Source organism: Narcine bancroftii, chromosome 4 (assembly GCF_036971445.1).
Source record: "Narcine bancroftii isolate sNarBan1 chromosome 4, sNarBan1.hap1, whole genome shotgun sequence".
In the NCBI taxonomy this organism is placed as follows: domain Eukaryota; kingdom Metazoa; phylum Chordata; class Chondrichthyes; order Torpediniformes; family Narcinidae; genus Narcine; species Narcine bancroftii.
In genome coordinates this window covers 37,947,728-37,971,774 of record NC_091472.1, presented here as the reverse complement: position 1 = coordinate 37,971,774, position 24,047 = coordinate 37,947,728, and the positions used below count along the sequence as shown (strand labels likewise).

Sequence of the window (24,047 nt, the reverse complement as noted above, 5' to 3'; positions counted from 1 at the left end):
GTATTAACACTCCGAAATTGTCTCGAAACGGAGCGAATATTCTATTAATTTTCTTCGTTAAACTGAAGAAAAATTAATTAAACAGTTGTTGCAGGCTTTGCATGTCTGGGTTTCTCAAACTGCCTGGAAAGGCCATGATCCCATCTGTGAGAGACAACAAATCAAAGTTCAAACGGACGGCTTATGTCGTAGTTGATCCTGTATCATATCCTTCAATTACTATTTAATAGAATTACAGTTTTAAATCCGAATAGTCTTAAACATTTTTATCAGTAAAGAATGAGCATAACAGCGAAAGAAGAATCAAATGTGTTGCGCAGTGAAGTGAAGGAAATCGACTGGCAGGTAACGTTTTTTAGCACAAATTCACCACCGCAGGTTTTCTAATATTAATTAGCAATACAAACTTTATAGAAAAAAAACATTCTGCTTATTAATTAAAAGTAATTATTTTCGATTAAAGATGTCTCGGCGATTCGAAGCAGTGCTGATGAGCACAGAAAGAAACTCCGAGCTTCCTGAATGCGTATGCTTTAATGTCTGAATTTTCACCAAAGAAGCCACCCTACAACTCGATCCACCTGCATCTCCCGCGACTTCCTCTCCAATAAAATAATGTAGAATATAAAAACGGTCCTGAAAATCATGGAGCAAGAAAGCATATTAAAATGATTAAAAGTAATTAAAATAATTATGCATCCTAATCTTCTAAAGTTAGAAGAGAATTAGAAACAAGGAAGCGACAAGTTATTCGGAAAATCCTTATTAAATTATATATCTTATTCATAAGTACATTTTTAAAAATGCTGATATAAAGTTGCAAAATCTTGGGACGCCATTAAGTTTCATTATTCGTGTAGCTACCAGGGTCTCCACACGTTTTAATGTTTTAAAAAAAGCTCGTAATCGGCGATCTGCTACCCTGAAGAAATAGGATGATTTAAATAAGTTTTATGGTGGATTTCATGAGAATTTAAAATTTCATAAAACTGCTTCTCCCCATTATTCATGATCATCTTTTTTGGTAAATTAAAACGAATTAAAAGCTATCGATTTTTTAAAGACATTGCCATCATTCCATTCCATTAAAAAAACACCAAATGTCTTGTGTCTTGTGTGCGTTTTTCACGATGCTGAATAATACCGTGGAATTTATTGGACTTAGAGCTATCGGAATATTATTTATAAGACAGTACCTTTATCTTTCTTCCCTGACTGGAAAATCTCGAGCTGCCCGCCTATCCCGAAGTCACCCGAGCTCAGCATCGTGCTGCAGTATGAACTGCATGACTAAACACGAATAATAAAATAACTGCTCTCCTAAACTGCCAAATCAGCGAAAGATCAGAACAGACCAAAACCATCGCTCAACTATTTTTCCCCCTTGGGGCCACCGCAATGCAGCCAGTCTAAAGTCAAGCTGAAATCATTCAGTAAATAAATGAATCTCCATCAAATCATTTTGCAAGCGAGTATTTGTTTGGCAATAAGACTGTTCAAATAGGAAGGTGGGGGCATCATTATACACTTCTGGAGACTGAACAGAGCGGCGGACACTGTAAATAGACGCAGAGTTAGGGGCGTTCTCGTGTTAAGTAGTAAATGGCCATGTTGCTGTGGCTGTGGAAGGCCCTTTTCGATGATATGTCATATTTAAGGTGTCAGGGCCCAAACTCCGCACTCAGGCGCAGAGAGGCGGCAGCTGCAGCCCCTTTGCTGCGCTTCTTAAGTGAGTTAGTGCATTTGGCACATCAGCGCCCAAGTGGAATATCAAAGTCAAATGCTGCCCATGCCATCTGTTTAACTTGTATCTCAGGCCGAAGGCTTGAACAGGGTGAATAAAAGCTCATTGGCTTTAGATTAATTTCATCTTCATCAACAGCTAGATTCCTCATGGATAATAAACTATGGAGGTTTGAAGAAGACCCGTCGATAATCATCGGTATTGGACAGGCAGAAGGAAGCTGCCCTAACTCGGTACGTGCGATAGGCCATATCTTTCTGGGGCAGGGGGATTTAGCAAGTCAGAAAGCTTAGATTCGGATTTTCATTGATTTACGTCTCAATCGACTACCCAAGAACAAACGAATCCAAAATCAGGGGACTTTCTTTACTCTTCAATTAAACGTCCTAAGATCTCTATTGAAAAGCATTCTTTAAAGGCATATATTGCCAGCGCTACCACTTTCAAACTACAGGCTATTATTTCAAGGAGATTTCACTAATAAGTGGATGTTATCTCTCCTTGCCTGACACGATTTGTTCTGGCAGCTGAGCTCAGCTCACTCTTTGAAAGTAGCAGGGCGAGAGCGCGCATGCTCGCGCCTTCTCCGCGGAGCCATGTACTGCTTCCTTCCTGCAACTCCAGCTCCAGAAATAATCCAGCTCCGCATTTTGCTCCTTCTCTCCCTCCCTGCCCTCAATGAACACAATCTGCCCGACATTTGTGCAGCATTTCCACCAAAAGCTGCTGTCAATTTTGCGTGGCGGGCTTTTATTTAGGTTCCCTTTCTCTCCAGTGTGGTATGTTCAATGAAAAAGGAATAAAACTACCGAAGGTTGAATCTAAATTCATCAATAGAGTTTTCAGCTATTTCTAAATTGGATCTCATAATGTTTACACCCAAGTTCGTATAGGATACAATAAAACTTCCCAACTCTGGTATTAATGCAGTGTTATATTGCAAGCATTTTTCACATAAAATCTTAACATAGTGCAGTATTTAAAATATAGTTTAATTATGACCCAATGTTCTGAAATATCCAAAACTCTGTGTTGATTCGTAAATTCTAACTCGCTTTTTTTCCAAAATCAAGAAAATAAACAATTAACCGAATAGGGGAGGTGATATCAAAACTCTACTATTAGAGCATGTCATCGCAATTTCATTATGTAATCAAAACTTCTTTTCACTTTTTAAGAGTTTTTCTACTCAGATGGATTTCAATAGAAATAGACGTCCGCGGCGGAAAGATTACGTCCCTCACACGAACCCCACAGTACAAAAAGATTCAATTGTCACCGACCAGCGCATCGAGAAACACATCGTTGCCAAGTAGTCAAAAAGATTAGCGTGACTACAAACTTTACTCACACAAAAAAATAAAGAATAGGTCATCAGCGGCATTGGTCCTGAGTTCGTGGTTGTAGTTATAATAATTTAATTAATAATAATGACATTTAGAGAAACAGAAGAGGATTTTCTCTATTCGTCGTCAAAGTAACAGAAAATCAACTTGTCCCTACAAAGTATTCATAACTTTCCGAAAGTTTGGAAAGCTTATCCCTATCTCTCTGAAGTTTATTATAATTCTAGGACCGTGCATTCTTTTGTATAAGCAAGATTAATCAATGTTTATCAATCAACTTGTAAAACGATTGGTCGTTTAGTCATGCTTCTTCATTTAACCGTTGGGCCTCGTTTAAATCTCGTTTTAGTTGCCAGAAAATTCGTCACGGAAATTCTCCATCAGTTATCCAAAGCACACAGGGATAGATTTCAAAAACTTCACAAGTGAAAACAAGTTCAGGGCTCAGTTCTATTTTTAATTCACGCTTGAATTAACAGCCCGGGGCAATGAACGACATTAGTGCGAAGGTGCTGGTGGTGGACTGTTGGTCATGCAAATAAAGACTTCTTTCAACACTTCACAATGAACTTAAGATTCACGGGGAGGAGCTGTAATATGATTAGCTGATTAAATGGCGAGTCCCCGTATTTACTGTTTTCATTTGCCGCCATAAACAGGAGGAAGTTAGTGTCTCAACCCCCATTTCTTGTATAATTAGCCTATATCAATTGCTGCAAATATGTTCCTCGAATGTGGTTACTGTGTGGAATCCTCTACCTAGAAAAAAAAATCGCATGTGCAGTCACCTATCCCGTCTTGGAAACCAAGGTTCATAAATGCGTAATGTTTAGCGTTTACAACTTCAAAAACTTTTGTTTTCAAGATCCAGCATAAAAAGACAAATCCGGTACTCGTTTAGCACTTTTGGCAGTCTCGGCGTCGTTTGCTAAATTTCTATGGATAAGTATAATACTTTGAAGAGAAAAACACAGCAACTAGCAGATATAAGAAAACGGAATACTATATTTTGAGTTAGAAAGGCTTTTTTTACATATAGATAAACACGTAGTCGAATAAACAGTGACTAATAAGCGCCCAACATGAACTGGAGTGATATAATATAACTTCATTCTCACTGAAAATACCCAAAATAGCACTCTGCATAAAGTTACATCGCATGAGAGTTATCGAGCTGGGCATCAACCCACTTTCCCATTTTGTTGAGAACGCAACACTTTCGTCGGACGCTTAACACAATATGCAAAAACACTGAGTCTGTGGTCCAGATCGATAGAGAAGGAAGAAGAAACAAAAGCATTTCATATACAGGCATTTCTACACATATATTACAAACAGGGAGAATGATCGCGTCATTAGATATACATAATTCATATAAAATTTTGAAATAAAAATAAAAATCTGTTACAGTCATAACTATTCTTTCACATAACCAGTACCCACATAGGCAGTAACAGAAGTGTAGAAAAAAGGTGCTTACGAAAAATGATTGTCTGCGGAACAGAAAAACGATTGCAGTTTGGCTTCGGGGTCTGAGTCTGACCAGCACTCGGACTATAGAGAGCAACAAAGGCGACGAAAATTCTCTCATTCCCTCTTCATTGCAGTTCCTTGTAAAAAATATTAACGTAGATTATTATTTCCTCAGATATAAAATACATCATGCAAGACGTTTGCCTCCATGGAAAGCGCTGGATCAGACGTGCTGGTCCTAGAACTGTTTGTCACCTTTTTTTTCCTCTCGGATGTGTTTTTTTTTGTGTGTTTTAAAAATGGTCATTAAATGTCTTTTTAAATTTTTTTGTCTTACATCTCAGGTCCATAATTCCTTTGTGAATGTATTACGAATTGTCTTTTTTGTATCATACATCACATTCACTGTCACTGGAGGTTACCGATAGAATGGATGTGGCCGTCTCGGCTCGCTCTGTCATGCTCGAGACGCTGGTGGTAGGGCTGGCGGCTGTGGATGGAGATTCCGCCGTGCTGTGAGCAGTGCAGCCCGGCTCCGATAGGGTACAAACCCCACTCTGTCCTACTGTCTGATGCTGCAGCCTATCCGAGACAAACAACAAAGTAGGAGAGTGGGAGAAAGACAAATAACACAATTAGGCAATTTCACCTATACGCGACAAGAAATCCAAGGGATGTAATTATTTATAAAATCACTTGAAATCTGGTACTGTACAGTCCTGCGTTTTAAAATTAAATTGAGTGGGGATTTTACAGAATATGTTTGCTCGAAAATACTTTGGACTGAAATCTTATTTAGAAGTTGAAAGAAACTTACATACGCGATTATTAAATTATGATCTTGCCAGTTTCAGCTAACGTGAAGTTCCCAAATGAAACACATTATGCTGTAAACAATTGCACCCCAGAATGTTTCACAAGCTATCCTTGGTTTAATGGCTACATAGGAAACTAAACCTCATAAGCTTAATTTTAAAGTAGGCTTATTTGTTTTCATTATGTCTCCAGATATGCATTAATCTGGTGTATAAAATGCACCCTTTTAGTAATTATTATTTCTCATGTCAAATGGCAATGTTTAGTAGGACATTAAAGGTTAGCCAGGCAAATATAATGTGTTCATTTTGGATAAAAGTGTATCAAACCAAATAATGTAAAATAGTGATGTGACTGTCCGCCAAGTACATATTTTTGCTGTGATGAAAAATATATGTTTATAATCTTGAGATGATTTCCCAATAACTGTTAAAATAGGAAGTAGTACTTTCCTGTCGCTGATCTATTTCTGCCAAATTATCCAAACACGGGAGCCGGTTCTGCTGAACACCGATGACAACATATTGGTGCAATTTCGCTTTTAATACTACCATGTGCATTGGTTTTTTTTTTTTAAAAAGAGCTTTCAGCATCTGTTTTCCTTTTATTTTTAACTCATTTAATTTATGACTATCTTATTTTGTCAGAAAAAAAGCAGTCGTTGCTTTGGATATCCGTTCACTTAAGTTAAAAAGTATCGCGTTTTCCCGGAAGCTACACATCCACAATGTCATATGTTGTTTCATCTTTCCTTGCTCTCAATCCAGTTTCTGCACAAAACCAAGAAGATGAAGGGCCATTTCTTGTCCATCGCTATCAGTCGTGGCTAATGGCGTGTCTCTGATTCAGAAGAATCTAATTTATTTTAATTGGGTCCACACCAAAATGTTGCTGCTATATTTTACCACAGCGTCATAGGCGTGTCTTTTAAATGTTTGCAGTGTATTTTCAGACGAATTGCAAATAAGCACAATTTAAAACTAAAACTTTCAATATTTTAATTTTCATAAAATCGCCTTTGACTTCTGCTGGTATATTTTTGTTGCCAACCGTCGCTAGATGTATGCCTATTTTACAAATGCTAATAATTTATTGGTCCCAAAACATCTATCAACTTCTTCCTAAATCAATTTGCACGTTTCTTTATCGACCGAACTGCTTACAAAGTTTAGCTTGTGATTTTTTTTTGGCTTCGGCCGTTACCCAAAGTGACCTTACGTTGTTTTCTGAATAAAGTTGCAAACTCGCTGGCACTTTAAACATAAGGGCTGCCTTTTGACGTTATTTACCGTGGTTTCTGCTGACCTGCTGGGTCCCTGAAACATTATTTAAATGTTAATTTGACGCGCTGCAGAGGAGTAACCTCGAATGGAACAACGAACCTGTTTTTGGCGGCGGCTGCTCTGTCTCTCTGCCTACGGTTTTTAAACCAATTCCCCACTTGCGTCGGAGTGAGGCCGGTTGCCTGGGCCAGTTCCCTTTTTTTGGAAGGGTTTGGGTATGGGTCCTGCAAGTACCACTCTCGTAACAAGCTGCGTGTCCTCTCTTTGAAACAGTGCGTTTTTTGCTCGCCATCCCAGATGGTTCGGGGCAAGGGGAACTTCTTGCGGACGCGGTATTTATCGACTGGCCCCAGAGGGCGACCTCGCAACTTCTCGGCCTCCTGGTAGTGCGCTTCGAGCCACATCGCCTGCAGCTTGCCGTGGGATTCCTTGGTGAACTTGTGGTTCTCCAGGATATGGTACAAGTCTCGGAAGTTGCCCGTGTGGAAGGCGACTACCGCCCGGGCTCTGAGGATCGATTCGTGTTTGTTGATCGCCTCGCATGCCCCCGGTGCCACAGGTAAAGACCAGAGAAAACGTCCCAATCTCTCGATGTCTCCCGTTTCTTCCAGCGTCTCACAAACGCTGGCCACTTGCTCCGGAGTAAAATTGATGGTCGGTAGCTGGAACATTGACAACCCTTCTTGTGGCTGGGAGCTAGTTAAGAAGAGGAAAGCGCGCTCGGTTGAGTTTGGCAGGAGAGGAAGAGCACTGTAAAGCTCTAGCTGGGACCTGAACACCATGGACTGACCTGATGATTTAAAAAAACGCACAAAAACGTGTCAGATGCAACGAAATCGACTAATGTCACACTCCCTCATATTATATCCCCAAAATACTGTGTGGAGCGCCGATTTTTTTTTCGCTTTTTCTATTGGTCTTGGCGGTGTCGTTGTACTGTTGCCATAGTGCCGCTGTCAATCACTGTCAAGTGTGCCAATCAACCGGCAGAACGTAGAGGCATTCACCACTTTGGACCTGCGTGGGGGTTATCTGAAATAAATCTCAATATCGCCCACCTCCCTCTCGAAAAAATTCAGATGCGAAAGCCTCGGCGCATATATTTGCTGAATGGGATGAGTAATTAGAGGGCGAAAATATACAGGAATCTTAACGATTCTCCTTAAGTCTAGAAGATAGGGGGAAAGTAAATGGGAGAGCCTGTAATCCTCGTTGCAATCGAGGGTTCCTAACTGAGACAGTTTACACATGATTTGCACGTAGTTTCATTTTATTCTGCTGGTATGAGCATTAATAGTACTGGAGAATAAAGGAAAAATGAGATCATTAGACCCATCTTTATGTCATGGCTATATATCTAGAAGGGGAATGTTTTAATCTGCCTTTCGTACCGCGCTTTCTTCGTGCTCGTAACTCCTCTTAATTAATAGCGTAGCTGCCAACCCGAAGCCAGTTTTCCTGGATCCTGCAATAATGATACTGTACATTGTTATGGCATTGAGTGTGGATCATTGAAGCTTGTGTTAAGGACTTCGCGCAGATAGGGCTATGTGGGAATCTAAGGAACGAATGTGGATAGACCCGCAGGTAGATGTTACACGCTGTATCAAAAAAAAACAATTATTTCATTTTAAGTAATTGGCTTGAAGTTGCTGAATTCATATTTTATGTTTAAATGTTATTATTCGATTGGTACCAGCGCCAGGCGTTCTATTAACCATCGGTGCCGTGTAACTATATTTTGTGATGAGGTATGTTTGCCTTTAAGGAAGGTTTAATCGGCATCTTGCGCTGTTGGCTCTTTTGTTTGGCTTCTGTTACTATGGAAGTGTGATTTACAAAGATTTGTACAGGTCATGGATGTATTTCCAGCCTTACTGTGTATATTTAGACAGGACTTTGCTTGGTGTTAAAAAGTGTATATTTTGAATGGGTTCACACACAGTAGCGAACAATACGGACATTGTACCGGATTGTACAACGCGTATTGAAACGCAGCATCCAGACTTCAACTAATCTGCTTTCAATAAAGCTGAAATAATTATCCTAAGCCGCCTTTCTACGGGGGAAAAAAATCATTGAGGAATTCAAAACTTTGTTTTTAGTTCTCTTCCACATTCCAGTGCAGATCGGAGGAAACGAGAGATGTACGGCAATGGTCCAATCTGGTTTCCAAACTTACATGGAAAAAGATATAGCAATTTTTTTTAAAAAAACGGGAAGAGAGCGAATCTGTCTTGCACAAAGATAATAACGTTAATGGGTGGTATGGCTTCTGTAGTGGACTGCAAAATGTTTGCGCTCCGGTCATAGCCTACTCCGCATGAAGTAATTCCAAATGGCACATGAATAGATCCACTTGGGAAGGTTGTTCAACTGGAAACTGCGATGCTGCATTACACATTCGCTGTAGATTTCTATTAAAAAGTATCATCGACGCCCATTTAAATACTCTAAATTGTTTCATTCAGGGACAAAACAAGAGGATAGGAAGCTCCTAGCAGCATAATCTCTACTTGTATAATCACTTTAATTTTCGTTCATTGCTTCACAAAACAAAGGGTGGGGAAAGAATGTTTGGCGAAATGTTTCTTTAAAAGTTGAATTATTGTTCCTGTAGATTAACCCTGTGAGGTGCGCAGTAATCCGGTTTTATTTATTTATTTGTTGGTTTCAGGCACACGGGAGCCTCCGTTTTCCGCTCGCTGCAGGAGAGCGTCTTAAAATGCAAAGGTTTCGTTGTACATGGCGTCGCACAGACTTGCGAACAACCAGCAACGCATCTCAACATAAATCATTTTAACCGGTAGGTGGTATCAACATTTATTTTCTATTCTATGCAAAGATGTCGAAGGGTGAAAATGTATAGTTTTTTTTCTCTACATATGTAGTGTGTACATTTGCAGGTGTTGAGAATAAAAGCAGAGCACTACTCGGTCCTCGGAGCCTATTCGAGACACATTCATAAAGCTACAAGCACATAATTATTCGCCCAATCTTTGTGCGAAGAGTACTGGGTGTAAATGGCTTTTTAATGACGGCAGCTGGTCGCTTCTGTTTGTAGCAGCGACCGTCAACGAAACGGCTTCATTCAAAGCTCGGAATTCTGTCCGGCTCAAATAACTGTACCCCCCCCCCCCCCCCCCACCACCTAGAAAGAAACATTAAAGTTTCACAAATATTAAGAAATTCGGGAAATGGACAATGTGTCAGAGCAAGGTTGAATAATTCCAGGACTCTTTCCTCCGAGAAGTTTTTCGTTAATTTCCTGTAAGTTTCTGTTTCATTGGAATCGTTTTAAGTTCATGTAGCTTTCACTGGGTCCGGCCGCTTAGCATTTTTCATAACATGGAACAGTGCAGCACAGGATTGAAGTTGAATTGCCGGTGTTTGCAAACTATTAAAACCTGGTTAACATGGAACATTAAAAGTCCGGTGGGACTTGATCATCCAGAAAAAGTTTGCAGAGCTAAAGGACTGTACTTCAAAACAATGAAGAAATCATATGTATTTAATAACAATATTATGAAAATAATTAATTCTGTCTGTTGGAATACCCTGTGTATCGGATAATAATAACATAATGATAAAGGTTAAACTTTCCATTGTGTTTTCTTTTTATCAAGATAATGTAGGTCGCATTGCATTGAGACACGTTACCTTTTTCATGATGTGGAATTGACTCATTCATTATTTAATATTTTGGTGTTGTCAGTGTCGCAGTCTCAAATTCATTTAGACCCGTTAATTTGGCGTTTGTTCCGCTTATTTTCTGATACTTGCTAAATTTCTGATTTGTTTCGTACCCTCCACTATTGTTTCATTTAGTTCTTCATTTTGACCTTGTGTCTTTAAGGGAGCTGGTTAAATATGATCTTTTCTCGGCCTGTATCCTCGTCACTATTTTTTATACCTAAACGGGTCACGAACAGCTCAGATACAACTATTGCCTGGACAGTATGCCCGTCATCCTCAGCGCAGGAACATACTACTTATATGATTCATTTTTTTTTAGTTTTGCATGCACCCTCAATTGTATTTTCCTGATATGATCGCACCAGATCGTGGATTAAGTATTTAAATTAACTGTATGATTTCTATTCGCTAACAAACAGTTTTTGGAATGCGTTTACATCTGAAGCTGCAGCGACTGCTTTGCATTTGTTTTTTTTATCGCGGATGAAGCGTTTGCACTTTAAGTCATTTAAATGGGCACGGCGACAACTCAGTGAAAGACAAAGTAAACTCAGTAAAATAAACATCTAAATATTAATGGGAAATCTAAATCATTCTAAAAACAAACCAGGTCACCTGAAATACAATGTAGAAAAGCATTAAAGCCAAAAGCATACGTTACGTTGATTAATTTATTCTATTAAATATGATGTTAATTGGATGTTTAAAGACAATTTCATTTTAATTTTGCATAACTTGCAAGTGTGTAATCCAATTACATATATTCTATAAGACTGCTTTGTCCGGTCCTTGTAATACACGGAGTAAGCAAAAGTAAAACCAATAGGTTAAGGAAACCTATTGGATGTCAATGGACGTCTTCGTAACATTCAGCAATTTATTAAGAAATATACAACATTCTCCTTTCTCAGTCAATGATTTGCCGGTATCACTGCGACTATAGTAAGATTTAACCGATAAACAGCCTGGGCGGAATAAGTTTCAATTTAAAGTCGCGCTCACGGATCTGGACTGAACAGTGAGCGTTGAAAGTTTAACCCTATAGTTGCAGCGCGATGCAAAGCCGGTTATCAAGAACAATCACCGAATCAACTTTTTAAATATATACCTCCTTAAACGTGACACAATGTAACCAGCAAAACTTAACCTCGGTACACATAAAGGGATACTAGGGCGAATAACCCAAAGCTTGTTCAAGGAGCCCTTCAGAGGAGGTAAGGGGTGCAGAAGTTTCTTTTTCTGGAGGCAGAGCGATTCTGAGGCTTAAGACCCAGAAGTGGAAGTCACAAACTCCAGTGATGCAGCGATTAAAATCGGGAATGCTTAATGCAGAAAGCCAGACATTTCGAGTCCTGCAGTCAAGATGACAGGGGTAGGCCGCGAAGAGCTCACTGAAGGATTTAAAAACACAGCTGCGACTTTTTAAATCGAAGTCTATGAGGAGTAGCAGCCAAACACTACTGCTGAATTTTTTTTAAAATCACCAATCTTTTTAGTGTTTGTAATTAGAATTGCGATAATTGAAACAATTATCAGTCGGTTTCAATAATCAAACGATTTGGGAAGGAATGCTTTATCCCTTAAATTTGTATTTGAAAGGAACACTGATTACCAAGTCACCTGCGCTGTGGATTTGAATATGTTAATATCATTTAAGACAATGATATTCAGATAGATGGAAGGAGAAGTTTGCTTTTACAATCGTAATGTGTTTACAATCAACCTCTGTTTCGCAGAAGTGAATGCGCAGTTTGTGACGAGAGTGGGAACAGGTATCAAATGATGGGTTGAAAAACTTTCACTCTTGGGGAATTTGCAAATTCTTGCCTGTCACTTTTCCTGTGGCCTTCGTTAAATGTATATCCTGCAAGGGGCAGAGCGTTACACGGAATCTGTCCAGTCAGGAGATTTGCACGCCTTGTTAGCGATATTTAATGAGGCCGCCTATAGACAAGAAATAAAGGCGCCTTAACGTAGATTTACTTATGTCAACTCGTTACTTCTAATGAATTGAACAAAGCTGTGAGTCCAAGCTCAGGAAATGTAGCCGCGTTTTTGTGGTGATGGATGGTGGGGGAGGGAATGGGGATGGTAGTGAGATTGCTGGGAAGAGAAGAGGGTGAAGGGTGAAGGCCGGGCTTCCTGCTACTGGGTTATGTGTGTATGTGTCAAAACGAATTAGTTACATGAATAAAAGCACTGAATCCAGTTCAACACAATATAATATCATATGGTGCTATCATGGCTCATTGGTCAGTCGGCTTGACATTTCAATCTGCTTTAGTCAAAAAAAGTTGACTTAACTGCTTCTACATAATCGGTCCCTCGAGCGGCCCAAAGCAGATGCCCATCTTGAGTTCTCCCGAATAAAAATGCTCGATTGCTATGAAATTCAGGCAACCTTTCGATTGCCAATTGCTTGCTTTTGGCGTATGGCATTGTGCTTTCCCCCCACTGAGTTAGCACTTAAAAATCAATTAGTCTTTTGAAATCTTAAAGTAAATTATTCGAAACAAATGTATAGTGCTCCCCGAGGGAGAGCGAAACGAGGATAAAAGGTTCCTTTTAATGTTGTTTTATTCCAAAAAGCCTCTGACAGATAGTGAAAGAACAATTTGCCAAATCCGTTCCCGTTTCACTCGCTAAGCGTCTTCATTAAGTTGTGCGCGTGAGAACGACCTCCTTACTGTAAGGAAATAATGCTGCCGGAACTTTACACACCGGTGATGATTACTTTATTTGGATTACGGACAGCTTGTTATAGATAAACGGGGGCTACACAATCCTGGCAAAGGAATCACCATCCCCCATGCTATCGAACACTCGACACTATAGACTAATTCTAATCCATTAGCCTAGCCTGCAGCAGATACATTGATTTCCATCGCCTGCATTGCACTCAACAGATGAGTCAGTCAAGCGCAAGGTTTTAACGCCAGAGGATTATCGTGCCACTTCACTAAATAATAATATTAATACTTAATACATAAATGAGAAGGCAGGATCTCCGTCTTTGGATTTTTGGGGCAATATACTTCTCCAAAAAAATGTAGCAATATACTCAAAGTTTAACCTTATGTTTCCGCTGAAGGAGCATAAAACTTTATTTAACCAATAATCGGCATATTCACACCACAAGAACCTTACAGGAATTTTTCGTGAAGAAATTAGGAAAGATGTTAATGTATGGCTAATCACATGACAATTTCTTACCACGGCTATTAATGGACCTTGCGAAAATAATGTTGGCTTTTTCAAATTCTTCAAAATTATTACCAACTATATCGTCGACTATAAAGGAAAAAATGTGCTTAACAACACTGAGATTAAAGTCCTGCAAAGTTTTCTCAGAAACCTCGGAACTGTGGTGCACCAATGCTCTCATCTGCCCTGTGTGTGGAAAGGAAGGACTTGTGAATAAAACTGAAGTGGAGAACTGTTACTGTTTGAATATGAACAGATCGATGGAATAATACGTTATTGTTATGGTTACAACTATTGTTTAGTTACAGGTGCCAGTTAGGAATCAAAAGTCTGTGTGACAGCATAGAATTAAAATAATAACATCATGATCTTTTCAAACTGTTTTCCAATGCACGGGCTGGATTTCATTCAAAAGCCAGAGAGGACGGATTCAAACGTGTCGAATGAATTACCCGCTTTGATATAAAATCCAAATGAAGCACAAATGAGTTAAATCAGCTTCGGCAATTTATCCCAATGATTAGTCTTCGCCTGAGCACCGGTATTAAGCACAATCCACTGTATTTACTACCTGTATGAAATTAGAAAAGATAAACGTTCTATAATGACAGAAATTGAGAAATGGTAACCTACCCTCTCATTGCTTTTTCTATCAATTTAACAGTTTTAAAATCTAAACAATGGAAAACTGAAACCGCGTGTTTTGTTTACAATGGTTGCCAGGTACTTTTATGACGAATTATGACAAGCATTGAACTAATTATATTTCACTTTCTACAGCAGCAGTATTCTCATAACAATTGTTTGTCGATTCTCATTGCATTCTTGTGTAAATTAGTACTCTTATATAGCGACATGTTGAAAGATTTGAAGGACTGTTGATTTGTCCAACGATTACTTAATCAGTAACACGAGGAGGCAGACTATTTTCACACTGCTGACTGATTTAACCATATATGCCATATAGATTGTTGTAATAACTAACCGTAATAATATATGGACCTGATACTCAACTGCATAGGCTGTTGCTTTTCATTACAGTATTTGCACTGTAGTTTGAGTATACGTTTGATGAAATCAAGCAATGACGGATAATTTCAAGGGAGTGTGTGTGTGTGTGTGTGTGTGTGTGTGTGTGTGTGTGTGTGTGTGTGTGTGTGTGTGTGTGTGTGTGTGTGTGTGTGGGAGAGTGTGGGTGGGGAGAGATTGTGTATCTTGGCCGTCTAACATTTGGAATAGGAGCGACTTCACTTTGGAACTAATATTCTAGTGTGCAAGTTATTATTCATCCAGGGTTCAGCGGGATTAAAACTTGTTTATTTATTTCAATGTTCACGACCTATCAGCAGATAGAAGAAGGGGTAAAACACAGGATTCTGTAGACACCGTGGATAAGTGAGAGAAAAAAAACCCACACAAATGCTGGAGAAACGCAGCAGGTCAAACAGTGCCTTTATGTAGCAAAGGTGAAGATATATCACCAACGTTTCGGGCTGGACCCCTTCATCACCTTTGCTACATAAAGGCACTGTTTGACCTGCTGAGTTTCTCCAGCATTTGTGTGTTTTTCAGCAGACAGAAGAACATCAGGTAAACACGCTATAAGTCACAGGGAAGCCATGGATGTTCAGCATTCATCCGTATGATCAGAAGGGCGCGATGGTGTCAGCAAATTTATTTCTTCTTCTTTCATTTCCCATTTTACCACGAATCATTCTCAATGTACATGAAAAGACGATCAACAAGTTGCACAGATTTGTTTATTGTTTTATAATGAAATGTTGTTCCATCAGTATGATCAGTGTTAAATATAGAGCTGGTGCCGAGTCTCAGTCGAATGTATTCAGTGTGATATTGCTGCAGGTTTGAACTTTCAGACCTTTCACGAAGATGTCCTTGTTCTGATTAGTAGATGAAAGGGTCAATTGTTTTTCTATTCCACTTCTCGTCCTCAATTTCTATATAAAATAAGTCCAATCAATTAACTTATTTTTCTAATTTATTGAAACTTTTTACCAGTTAGACTCAGACTTGAAACGATGTAACAGTATCATTTTATCTGTACAGAGTTGACGGTATTCTAAATCTGGTGGCTACCAGTAGTCCCATCATTCGCCATAGATCTACAAACACATTGGGGTATATATGATACGTTGCATGTTGCAACGCAAAGACAAATAAGGGGTTCACCATGGAATACACCTCCATTTGTACAATTATCAAATGAATCAAAGTCATTGCCAACTCAAAATTCAAATGGAGAAAATAGTTTAGAGAATGATTTGTTAAAAGGTTATATGTTTATGTGCTTTAGTTGGTTGTTGATTAGATGAACTATATTTCCTTTTCAGTTGACTGACAAAACATCTATTTATCTATCTATCTTGACTATATCTCTTTCAATTATAAAATACTAGGTATGAAACTATTGGATCAAAGAAAAATCATGGCCCGGAAGGGGGTCCACTCGGTCCATTATGTTCATGCTGGAGGGAAAAGGATTTCCTCAACTTGGGCAATTTCCATTGTTAGTGCCCGGGTTTAGGAGGCCATGGGCATATTCAAGTTGTCTTTGAACACGATGATTGTATTTACTTCTAACATGATTAAATTCCATACACCATTTAGGTAAAAATAAATCTTCATCTTCCCATTAATTTTTTCGTGATTACTTCAAATCCAAATCTACCTCGGCCGTCCATAAATATTTACATCTCGCCAAGTATATCTTCATTCTTTTTTTTGTTCCACAGCAAACAATCCCATATCTTCTGATAATTGCAAATTTCTCGATTAGTCCTCTCGGGATCCGTGTAAATATATACATGGACATATACTGCAGTCAGTTGTATATTGTCCTATGGGTTGGCTAATAAAGAAACACATCCTCCATGGCACTGTAACCACCTTGTTTACCTGCTTGCTACTCTAGGACATGTGGTCGCTTTGTTCCTACACTTTACTCAATATTCTCCCATTTTTTTATTTATCTCTGTATTCAGTTCCATTTCCCCAAATTTTATTACTTCTCTTGATTAAATTCTACTTGTCATTTTCCAATATCAGACAAAATATTTTTATAAACGAAACAAAATCCCAACTCATTGCCATTATCAACACTTATTAACTAATCTTTCATAAATATACAATATACCACGCTGAAACTGTTTGCACTAATGCCCATGACTTTTTCCCAAATCGGTCTAATTCATGGAAGTTTAGCTATTCTCCATTCTCTCATGTAATTCTTTGATTTTCTTTTAACATATGCAAGTTTTTAAAAAAATATCCCAAGCAATTATTGTGATGGTGAAGGCACACTCTGACCCTTTTCTGAGGAAATCTCCAGTTCCAGTAAGATGCATTAGTGATTTCTAACGATCTTTTAGATTATCCCACTGTGGAAATGCTCTTTCCATATTGCCACTGGATTCCATTTATAATATTGATACCAGGTCAAATCTAATTTTTTCCCTTTTTTGAAATTCTGATCGCTGATTCGCTACATATCTCTTGTCTTTTTTTTTCGAAGATACCTCTGTTCCTTCCTTTATGGCATCCAAAATTGGTTACAATTTGTCCATCTTCACTCATTTCACCACTTTTGTGTTCTCTTGACTGGAAGAACATTTTTCGCTAATGTGCGTTTTAAAAAAAAGCGTTTTAGATCTTGATATCCTTCCCCCCTTGATCCTTATTTTGTTTTTTTCATATTTCCAAACCGTAGGTTGTGATTCTAGTTTTAACCACTACGCGCTTAACCTCACAGTGTTCTATGTCCATTGCCAATTCAAGTGGCCAAACAATAACTTTCTTAAAAAAAACACAATGTTGGTGAAACTCAGTAGGTTTACTTTATAGAGCAAAGGTAAAGATACATAACCAACGTTTCGGCCTTGAGCCCTTCATCAAGGTATGAGAAAAATGTACGCAGCCGCCAAGCCCGAAATCTTAACCTTTGCTCTATGAAGTTTGACCTGCTGAGTTTCAGCAACATTGTGTTTTTACGGTATCCGCCTTCCTTGTATTTTACTCCAAGAAGTTTCTAATGTCTTCTTCCTTTATTTTATATGATTTTATCTTGAATTCTTTCTTAGTATTATCTATATACCCCGCAGATGCCAGGGACATTTGTAGTGAGCGCAAATACCACTTCGGTGGCATGGCATGAAAATCAAAGACTTGCACCAACACATTTTGTACACTCTTGGACTTAACAAGATAATATCCAGATTCAAGTCGCTTTACCAATAACAATTGTCCAAATTTGCATAATTGACATTATTGCTCAAATAGGCAATGTATTCTCTATTGTTTTGCGAATTTTGCTCTTGGTGGATGTATGCGTGAAGTGAGGTTCTCTGCGCTTGACTGACTCCATTGCTGTTCGAATGTACCGCTTTGTTTTATGAACTCTTCGTGAGTCGTCATCCATTCAATGTATCATCCCCAATTTCCAAAAGAAATTCCGATCGCGTATTTTGTAACAAAATAGTAATAAGCCAAATTCTGATCCCGCGGAGCGATTTCCCAAATGTTCCTGATTGCCCTCCAATCTAAACATGATTATTATCATAATCTTCACAAATCGGACTTTGAGATAAGCAACGTAGCTATTTTAAAAAAAAATGTTTATTATGCGTAAATAATGAAGACCTTGCTACATTTTTGCCGTCGTAATATCAAATATTATGCATTCTTTTTGCGGAGATACTTTCTCTGCTAATTATATCGGAGTAAAACACGGGTGGAATATTAAACGATCTCACCAGTTTTCCACGAGATGCCAATATTACGCGAGATTAAAGGGCAATACACCACGTGATGATAGAGGAATAGAACAATCCAGCACAGCAAAGCCAAAAAAGGCCTTTCGGCCCACTATGTCTATGCCAACCACGATGCGAATTTAGTCCACCTGCTTGCACAAGGTTCACATCCCGATACCCCTTGCGGGTTAATTTGTCTGCTTAAATGCTCCCTGGACGTCTCAATCCTATCTGCTTCCACCACTGTCCCTAGACCGATCGTTCCAGGCACCTGCCACTATCTTTGTTAATGAAAGTCTCCCACAATCTCTTCTTTTCTCACCTTAAAGCTATGGCTTCTTATATTTGATATTTCAAACCAGCTTCCATCGCTCCAGCGAAAATAATTCAAATTTATACAATTTCTCTTCATAGCTACTGCTCTCTATTCTAGTCAACATCATATCGAGCCTCTCTACACCCTCTCCAACCGACCACCCCCCCCCCCCCCCCACCACCACCACCATTTCTGAAAATATGGCGAGCAGAACGGCACAAAAGCCCACTTCCAATGTGGCTTAACTAAAGTTTTACACAGCTGTAACATGATTTGCCAAGTTTTATATTGGATGTCCTCACGCGTGATAGTATGTCTTATGCCTTCTTCACCACTATATCCACTTGTGCAGCCATGTTTTTTTCATATTTTAAACTATAATTCATTGGAATTACATTGCATTTCCACATCGATCTCCTCGTATGTAAGTCAATGTACATGGAAACATATACGTTAAATAATATTTAATCTTTTCCATGGGTTAAAAACTCAATTACAGATGGATACAATTTTTTTTTCTTGGCACTTCCAAATGTGATTAGGCTATTGGTGCATTCGGTGGTTGGGTGGACAGATTCAGGCAGAGGGGCGAAGCATACATAGATAGATAGATAGATAGACAGACAGACAGATAGATAGATAACTATTGTATGAATATTTGATTGATCTTCTACTTTAGCTATCCAGAAATTGATATTTGCATAAGGTTTAGCTTGTCTTTGATCGGTTGTTTGAGTTTCCGTTAGGCAATCCACTAGTAGTAATATCTTTTCTTCAGATATGTCCATGGCAATACTCCAAGAGGCCGGAAATCCCCATTTTATGATTGTGCCGAACATGTACACATGTATTTATCGTTTAATTAACAACCTATCACGATTTGCGAATTAATTCGAAACAAGTGTGGCAAAAGTGTTTAGAGGGGATGGCGCTGAAGAAGTGTTGCAATGTATTTTTAAACATTTTATTGGTAACACAGAGTGTGTTGTTTTTCAAACGCCGTTCATGTCATTTTTTGGGGGGTAAATACATTCGGGCCTACATTCAGACGTATATGTGAGGTCTATAGGCCTTATGCTTCCAATCACAAGATGTTATAAATTGCAACACATTACTCATCTCCGCCCGTCTTTTGAACATCATGGTTGCGAATGAATTTGCTACATCTTATAGTCCTCAGTAAAGCTTCAGTTCTTCTTCGTTGGAATCCTGAAGGAGCACTTTCCTTCTTTTCAGAATGAACAATTTTAGCAACACATATTTCTGGGCCCAAAAGACGTCAAGGTGTACAGGGAGAGAATTAGAATACTGAGACGGTGCAACCTCGAAGGAAGGAAAGGCATCCTCCTGTTAACAACAAATAATATACACGCATGGCTGTGGTTGTAGATTGAAAAGAAGCACCTTGGCATTCCCTAGTTTAGTAGCACCATACCTGTTGGGGGTAAAACGTCACCTAAAAAAGTTTAAAAAAAATTATATATATATTTACATTGTCCCTTCCTTGTCCCCGAAAGTTTACACAGTGCTTTATGATCAGGGGAGTAAGTAAACCCAATATATTAATATGATTAAAAAAAAACAAAACCAGAAGGATAGTTCCACAAAAACACAAAAAGATGTACATCAAACAATAATAATGTACTTTCACAAATAAATATTACGCAATAAAAGGTACAATAAGTTTTCGTGAATATGATTTCACTCCCATATCTTCGGATGTTATAGTTTACATTTCTGGCCACCTTAGAAATAGAATATCGACGCGGTCTATGATTAAAACGTTTGCAAAACGACCAAAGACAAAGATCACTTCGATAAAACAGTTTAATGTTCAGACATGCAGTGAAAGACATTTACGCAGATGTCGGTGTCAATGTTAATCCAAAGTTTGAAGGCATGCCGGCACAGGCAAAATTGACCACCAGCATCTTTAGTGCTACATGATACTGACGAACAAATGGAGTATAAATGTAAAACATGCAACTTACCAAAAATATACACAAACTGATCACCTCCCCCACCATCTTGTTCATACCTAGATGAAAGACTCAAGCTCGAAACATTGCTTTTGTATCTTTATCTTTGCTATATAATTGTTTGACATGCTGAGTTTTTACTTCAACCACGGTATCTGCAGACTTTGGTGTTTTGCATCACATGATGTTTAAATTATGGCCATACACTCATTATATTTATATTCAAAATCCAGTAACTCAGGAAAGAAGGTATTCCGAAGAATATTTGCACACGGCTGATTGTAATGAGATGAAACGCCTCAGAGAAAGAGCATTTAAAATGTTATTGAAATGACTATTCGAAAACGATTGAAATGGCAATAGGTGAAAGTGCAAAGGTAAAGGGAATGGAAATAATGATGCGCCACTTCAGAGTGGAGGAAAGACATGAGGCAGAATGGCATATTTAATAAAGACTAGGCACAAAGCAAGAGAAGACCGCGAATACATACAACGAACACACAAAGTAAACATGAGACACAGGACGTCATTCTTGTGCTGTTATCATGGTATATAGAACAAATAACAGATAGCAAAGAAGAACGAAGCACACTCAACACACAAACACAATCATCATAACTCTCGGATACCTTACTGTGCTCCAAAATGCGAACACAACTGTCATTAGAAGTTGTTCACCCTCTTTATAACCTGATTGATGTAAAATGCTGAGCTGGAAATGTAACGCGACTACTTATTGAATAGCACCGAACAGCAATCTCTGCCAGAAGTGATTGCTGAGAATACACTTAAACTTCTATACATTCTCTGCTTATATGAATAGATATGAATCACCCTTCCAGAGGTCTAGTAAGTACCCTACGGAGATATTTCATCGCCGAGTAATGGTGCAAGATTTAGGTGTAACAGTTTCTCTTGTAATCCCTGTTTAGAACTTCCAGAGTAATTGCTGTTAATAATTACAGTCATTAATATTACAGTCCTGCGCTTAAACTAAATGGCCAGATTCTGCCGAGAAGTAAGCGAATAAAACTCCTTTTATCTGTCACTCTCCCACTGTACAGAATCACCCATTTTATCATTCAAATCCAATCCGCCACCCGCATCTGAGATTTTTGGCAGAGCATTCTTGTGCCTTCGCTTCTCTCATCTAAAACAATTCTGGGTATTAAGTGTTGAGGAGTGAATAGTGGACAGAGGCAAGCCCATAAATAGATATGTTGCGGGTTCTGAGTATGAAAACGTCAGTCATCCAGATAGATTAATTTATAAATCGACTTGAGAAAAAGTGTGCATATACTGATAACTGCTGTGGCATTTTAAATGCTAAAAGAAATACGTTCCCGTGGCTTTACTGACAACCGAAGAACCTTGTTACTCTGCGGAAGAGTATGATTTGGTTTCTTTTGGTTGGAGTTTGGGTTTAACAGGAAAGATATGTCCTCAGTCACCTGCAGAGGACGCTGCCCTTAACATTGGAGTTTTGAAGCTCCGTCTCCTCAAGGCACCAGCTCCCGACCCGCACTCTCCTGCGAACTCCAACCCTCCTTTCTCCCCAAAACGGAACACCTGTAAATTTTGCGCCAGCAAGCAACTGCACAAACCTCAAAGCTAATGTGAACCAAATTTGGTACCTTCTGATCAGCAAAAAGCGACAAAAATGTGTAAACTTGAATTTATAGAAATAAGATTACTTTGGGAATCACATCCATCAATGAAATTACAAATATAATCAAAAGCTGTTCCTGATCTGTCCAACGAATGATATTTGAAGTTTGACGTTTTGAAGTCTTTCACCACTGTTAATTACCGGTGCTAGGTTATTCAAACTCGCAAAACGTAATCACGAACATATTACGACATCAGACATATGGACGCATATAAAGTAATCTAAATAAAAAGCGATCTAGTCTGTTATAGAAATGTATAGAAATAGCTAAATGTGAATAAAGTTGCACTGAATGGCGTAATTTAACAATAACTTCATTAACTTCGTGAAGAGCTAATTTTAGATGTTACCATGCTGTCAAAGTTTGGCGACAATTCAAAGTTCATTTCAATCCATATTGTTGTTCACCAATAATTTGTGCATAATTCATAATTTATTCATAAAGTGTGGGGTGGTGTATAAAATGCTTAACGTTTTCAAAGTTCGTAAAGAAGTTAAATAATTAAGAACAGGGCTGAATCAACGAAATAACCATTCAAGAAGGAACTGAACCTAGCAAAAAAACTTCAGCTGCCAACTTACTTCTATTTAAGGTTTATTGAAAATATTTTATTTCAATATTTTTGCCATTAATTTTAATTCTCTTCATCATGCTTAATCTGGCCACAGCTAGGTTCGATGAGAGAGTAGACTGTTGTCCGTTCAGTTAACTAATTCTTTCTCTCTCCATTTCTGATTTCCTCGCACTTAAACTCACGGACTACCCTTGCTCCACTGTTCTTTTGCTTGTCCTCTTACTTTCAATGCTGTAACTTCTCTCTTTCACATTCAAGTTCGCCTTGTTTACCTCGGACACTTTTGTTCTTCATCTTATACACCATCTGAAATTTCTTTTTTTCAGCACTCAATCTTATTCAGACTTTGCAGACTCTTACGTGCTCATTCCTTCCGTTCCGTGTCCTTTCTCGGTCACAATTTTCATTTACACTCATACTCATCGTCTGTCTCCTCACCTGTTGCATTGCTTCTCCCTCATTTAAGAATGCATTTAGGAATAAACAAAAAAAACACCCAGAAAGGATCAAAATATGAAAAGACACAGAACAGCGACATTATATTATGTGCTGTATAGGACTCCCTACCTTACAGTCCCCTTAATGCCGTGTGAGAATGACAAACGAGTCTTCTCCACCAAAAAAAAAATCGACCCCTCTCCACATAAGCTATTATCTTAATGCTAACACTTCACATTACTTCAATCGGAATTACGGTCACTGTAAAGAATCTAGGTTCGCCAGCTCATCCTTGCTTCAAGCCATGCACATTTAGAATTAATTGATATTTTTTTGGGAATCCCTGCCGGTAATTAAATTGTATAATTCTTTTTAATGGAAGGCTACATTACAATCAATTATAAACCGCGTTCATTTGTTTTGTTCAATTAATTTGAAAACAAACAACTAATTCCTTTGACATAAAATGCATCTATCATTTATTAATACAAGATAATCACTAAGATTTCAAGGTTTGCAAAATGTATAGTGATGGGAGGGCGCGATGGTGTTCCACTTTTTATAGTCCAAGTTGTGGCTGATCTGACTTATGCACTTTATATGTCCATCTTTTGGACATTAATTCATATTGAATAAACCACAAACCAAGCAACAGGCTACACAGCTCATGACGTGATTCCTAATATGAACACATCCTTGAAAGCGTTAGTGGCTTAATTTTGTTTAAAATGTACAGCCC

The 24,047-nt window shown here is 38.5% G+C and overlaps 1 protein-coding gene and 1 long non-coding RNA gene across 3 annotated transcripts in view; one reads left to right on the top strand and one right to left on the bottom strand.

Annotated features, from left to right (window-relative positions):
- Window positions 1–3,654: 3,654 nt before the first annotated feature.
- On the bottom strand, window positions 3,655–7,448 carry six3a (SIX homeobox 3a). 2 transcript variants are annotated; one of them, XR_011355103.1, is made up of 3 exons: window positions 6,762–7,448; window positions 4,571–5,145; window positions 3,655–3,849 (listed from the first exon to the last, which is right to left on the bottom strand). XR_011355103.1 is itself a non-coding variant. In XM_069930375.1 (2 exons), exons 1-2 carry the CDS (start codon window positions 7,442–7,444, stop codon window positions 4,953–4,955), a joined length of 876 nt encoding a protein of 291 aa, XP_069786476.1. In that variant the 5' UTR covers window positions 7,445–7,448; the 3' UTR covers window positions 4,120–4,952. The 2 variants fall into 2 exon arrangements, 1 of the variants encoding a protein (XP_069786476.1); XM_069930375.1 differs by lacking the exon at window positions 3,655–3,849 and having other exon boundaries at window positions 4,120–5,145.
- A 1,286-nt stretch (window positions 7,449–8,734) lies between these two features.
- LOC138759808 (uncharacterized) overlaps window positions 8,735–24,047 on the top strand; it is an 18,731-nt gene continuing 3,418 nt past the window's right edge. Inside the window, exons 1-2 of the long non-coding RNA XR_011355102.1 lie at window positions 8,735–8,809; window positions 9,340–9,468. This is a non-coding gene — a long non-coding RNA (uncharacterized lncRNA). The remainder of the gene's footprint in view (window positions 8,810–9,339; window positions 9,469–24,047) is intronic.

Coding starts and splice junctions, on each gene's coding strand:
- six3a (XM_069930375.1), bottom strand. CDS start 7,444: ATGGTGTTCAGGTCCCAGCTAGAGCTTTACAGTGCTCTTCCTCTCCTG. Junction 5,146..6,761: donor GCAGCCGCCGCCAAAAACAG/GTTCGTTGTTCC, acceptor TGTCTCGGATAG/GCTGCAGCATCAGACAGTAG.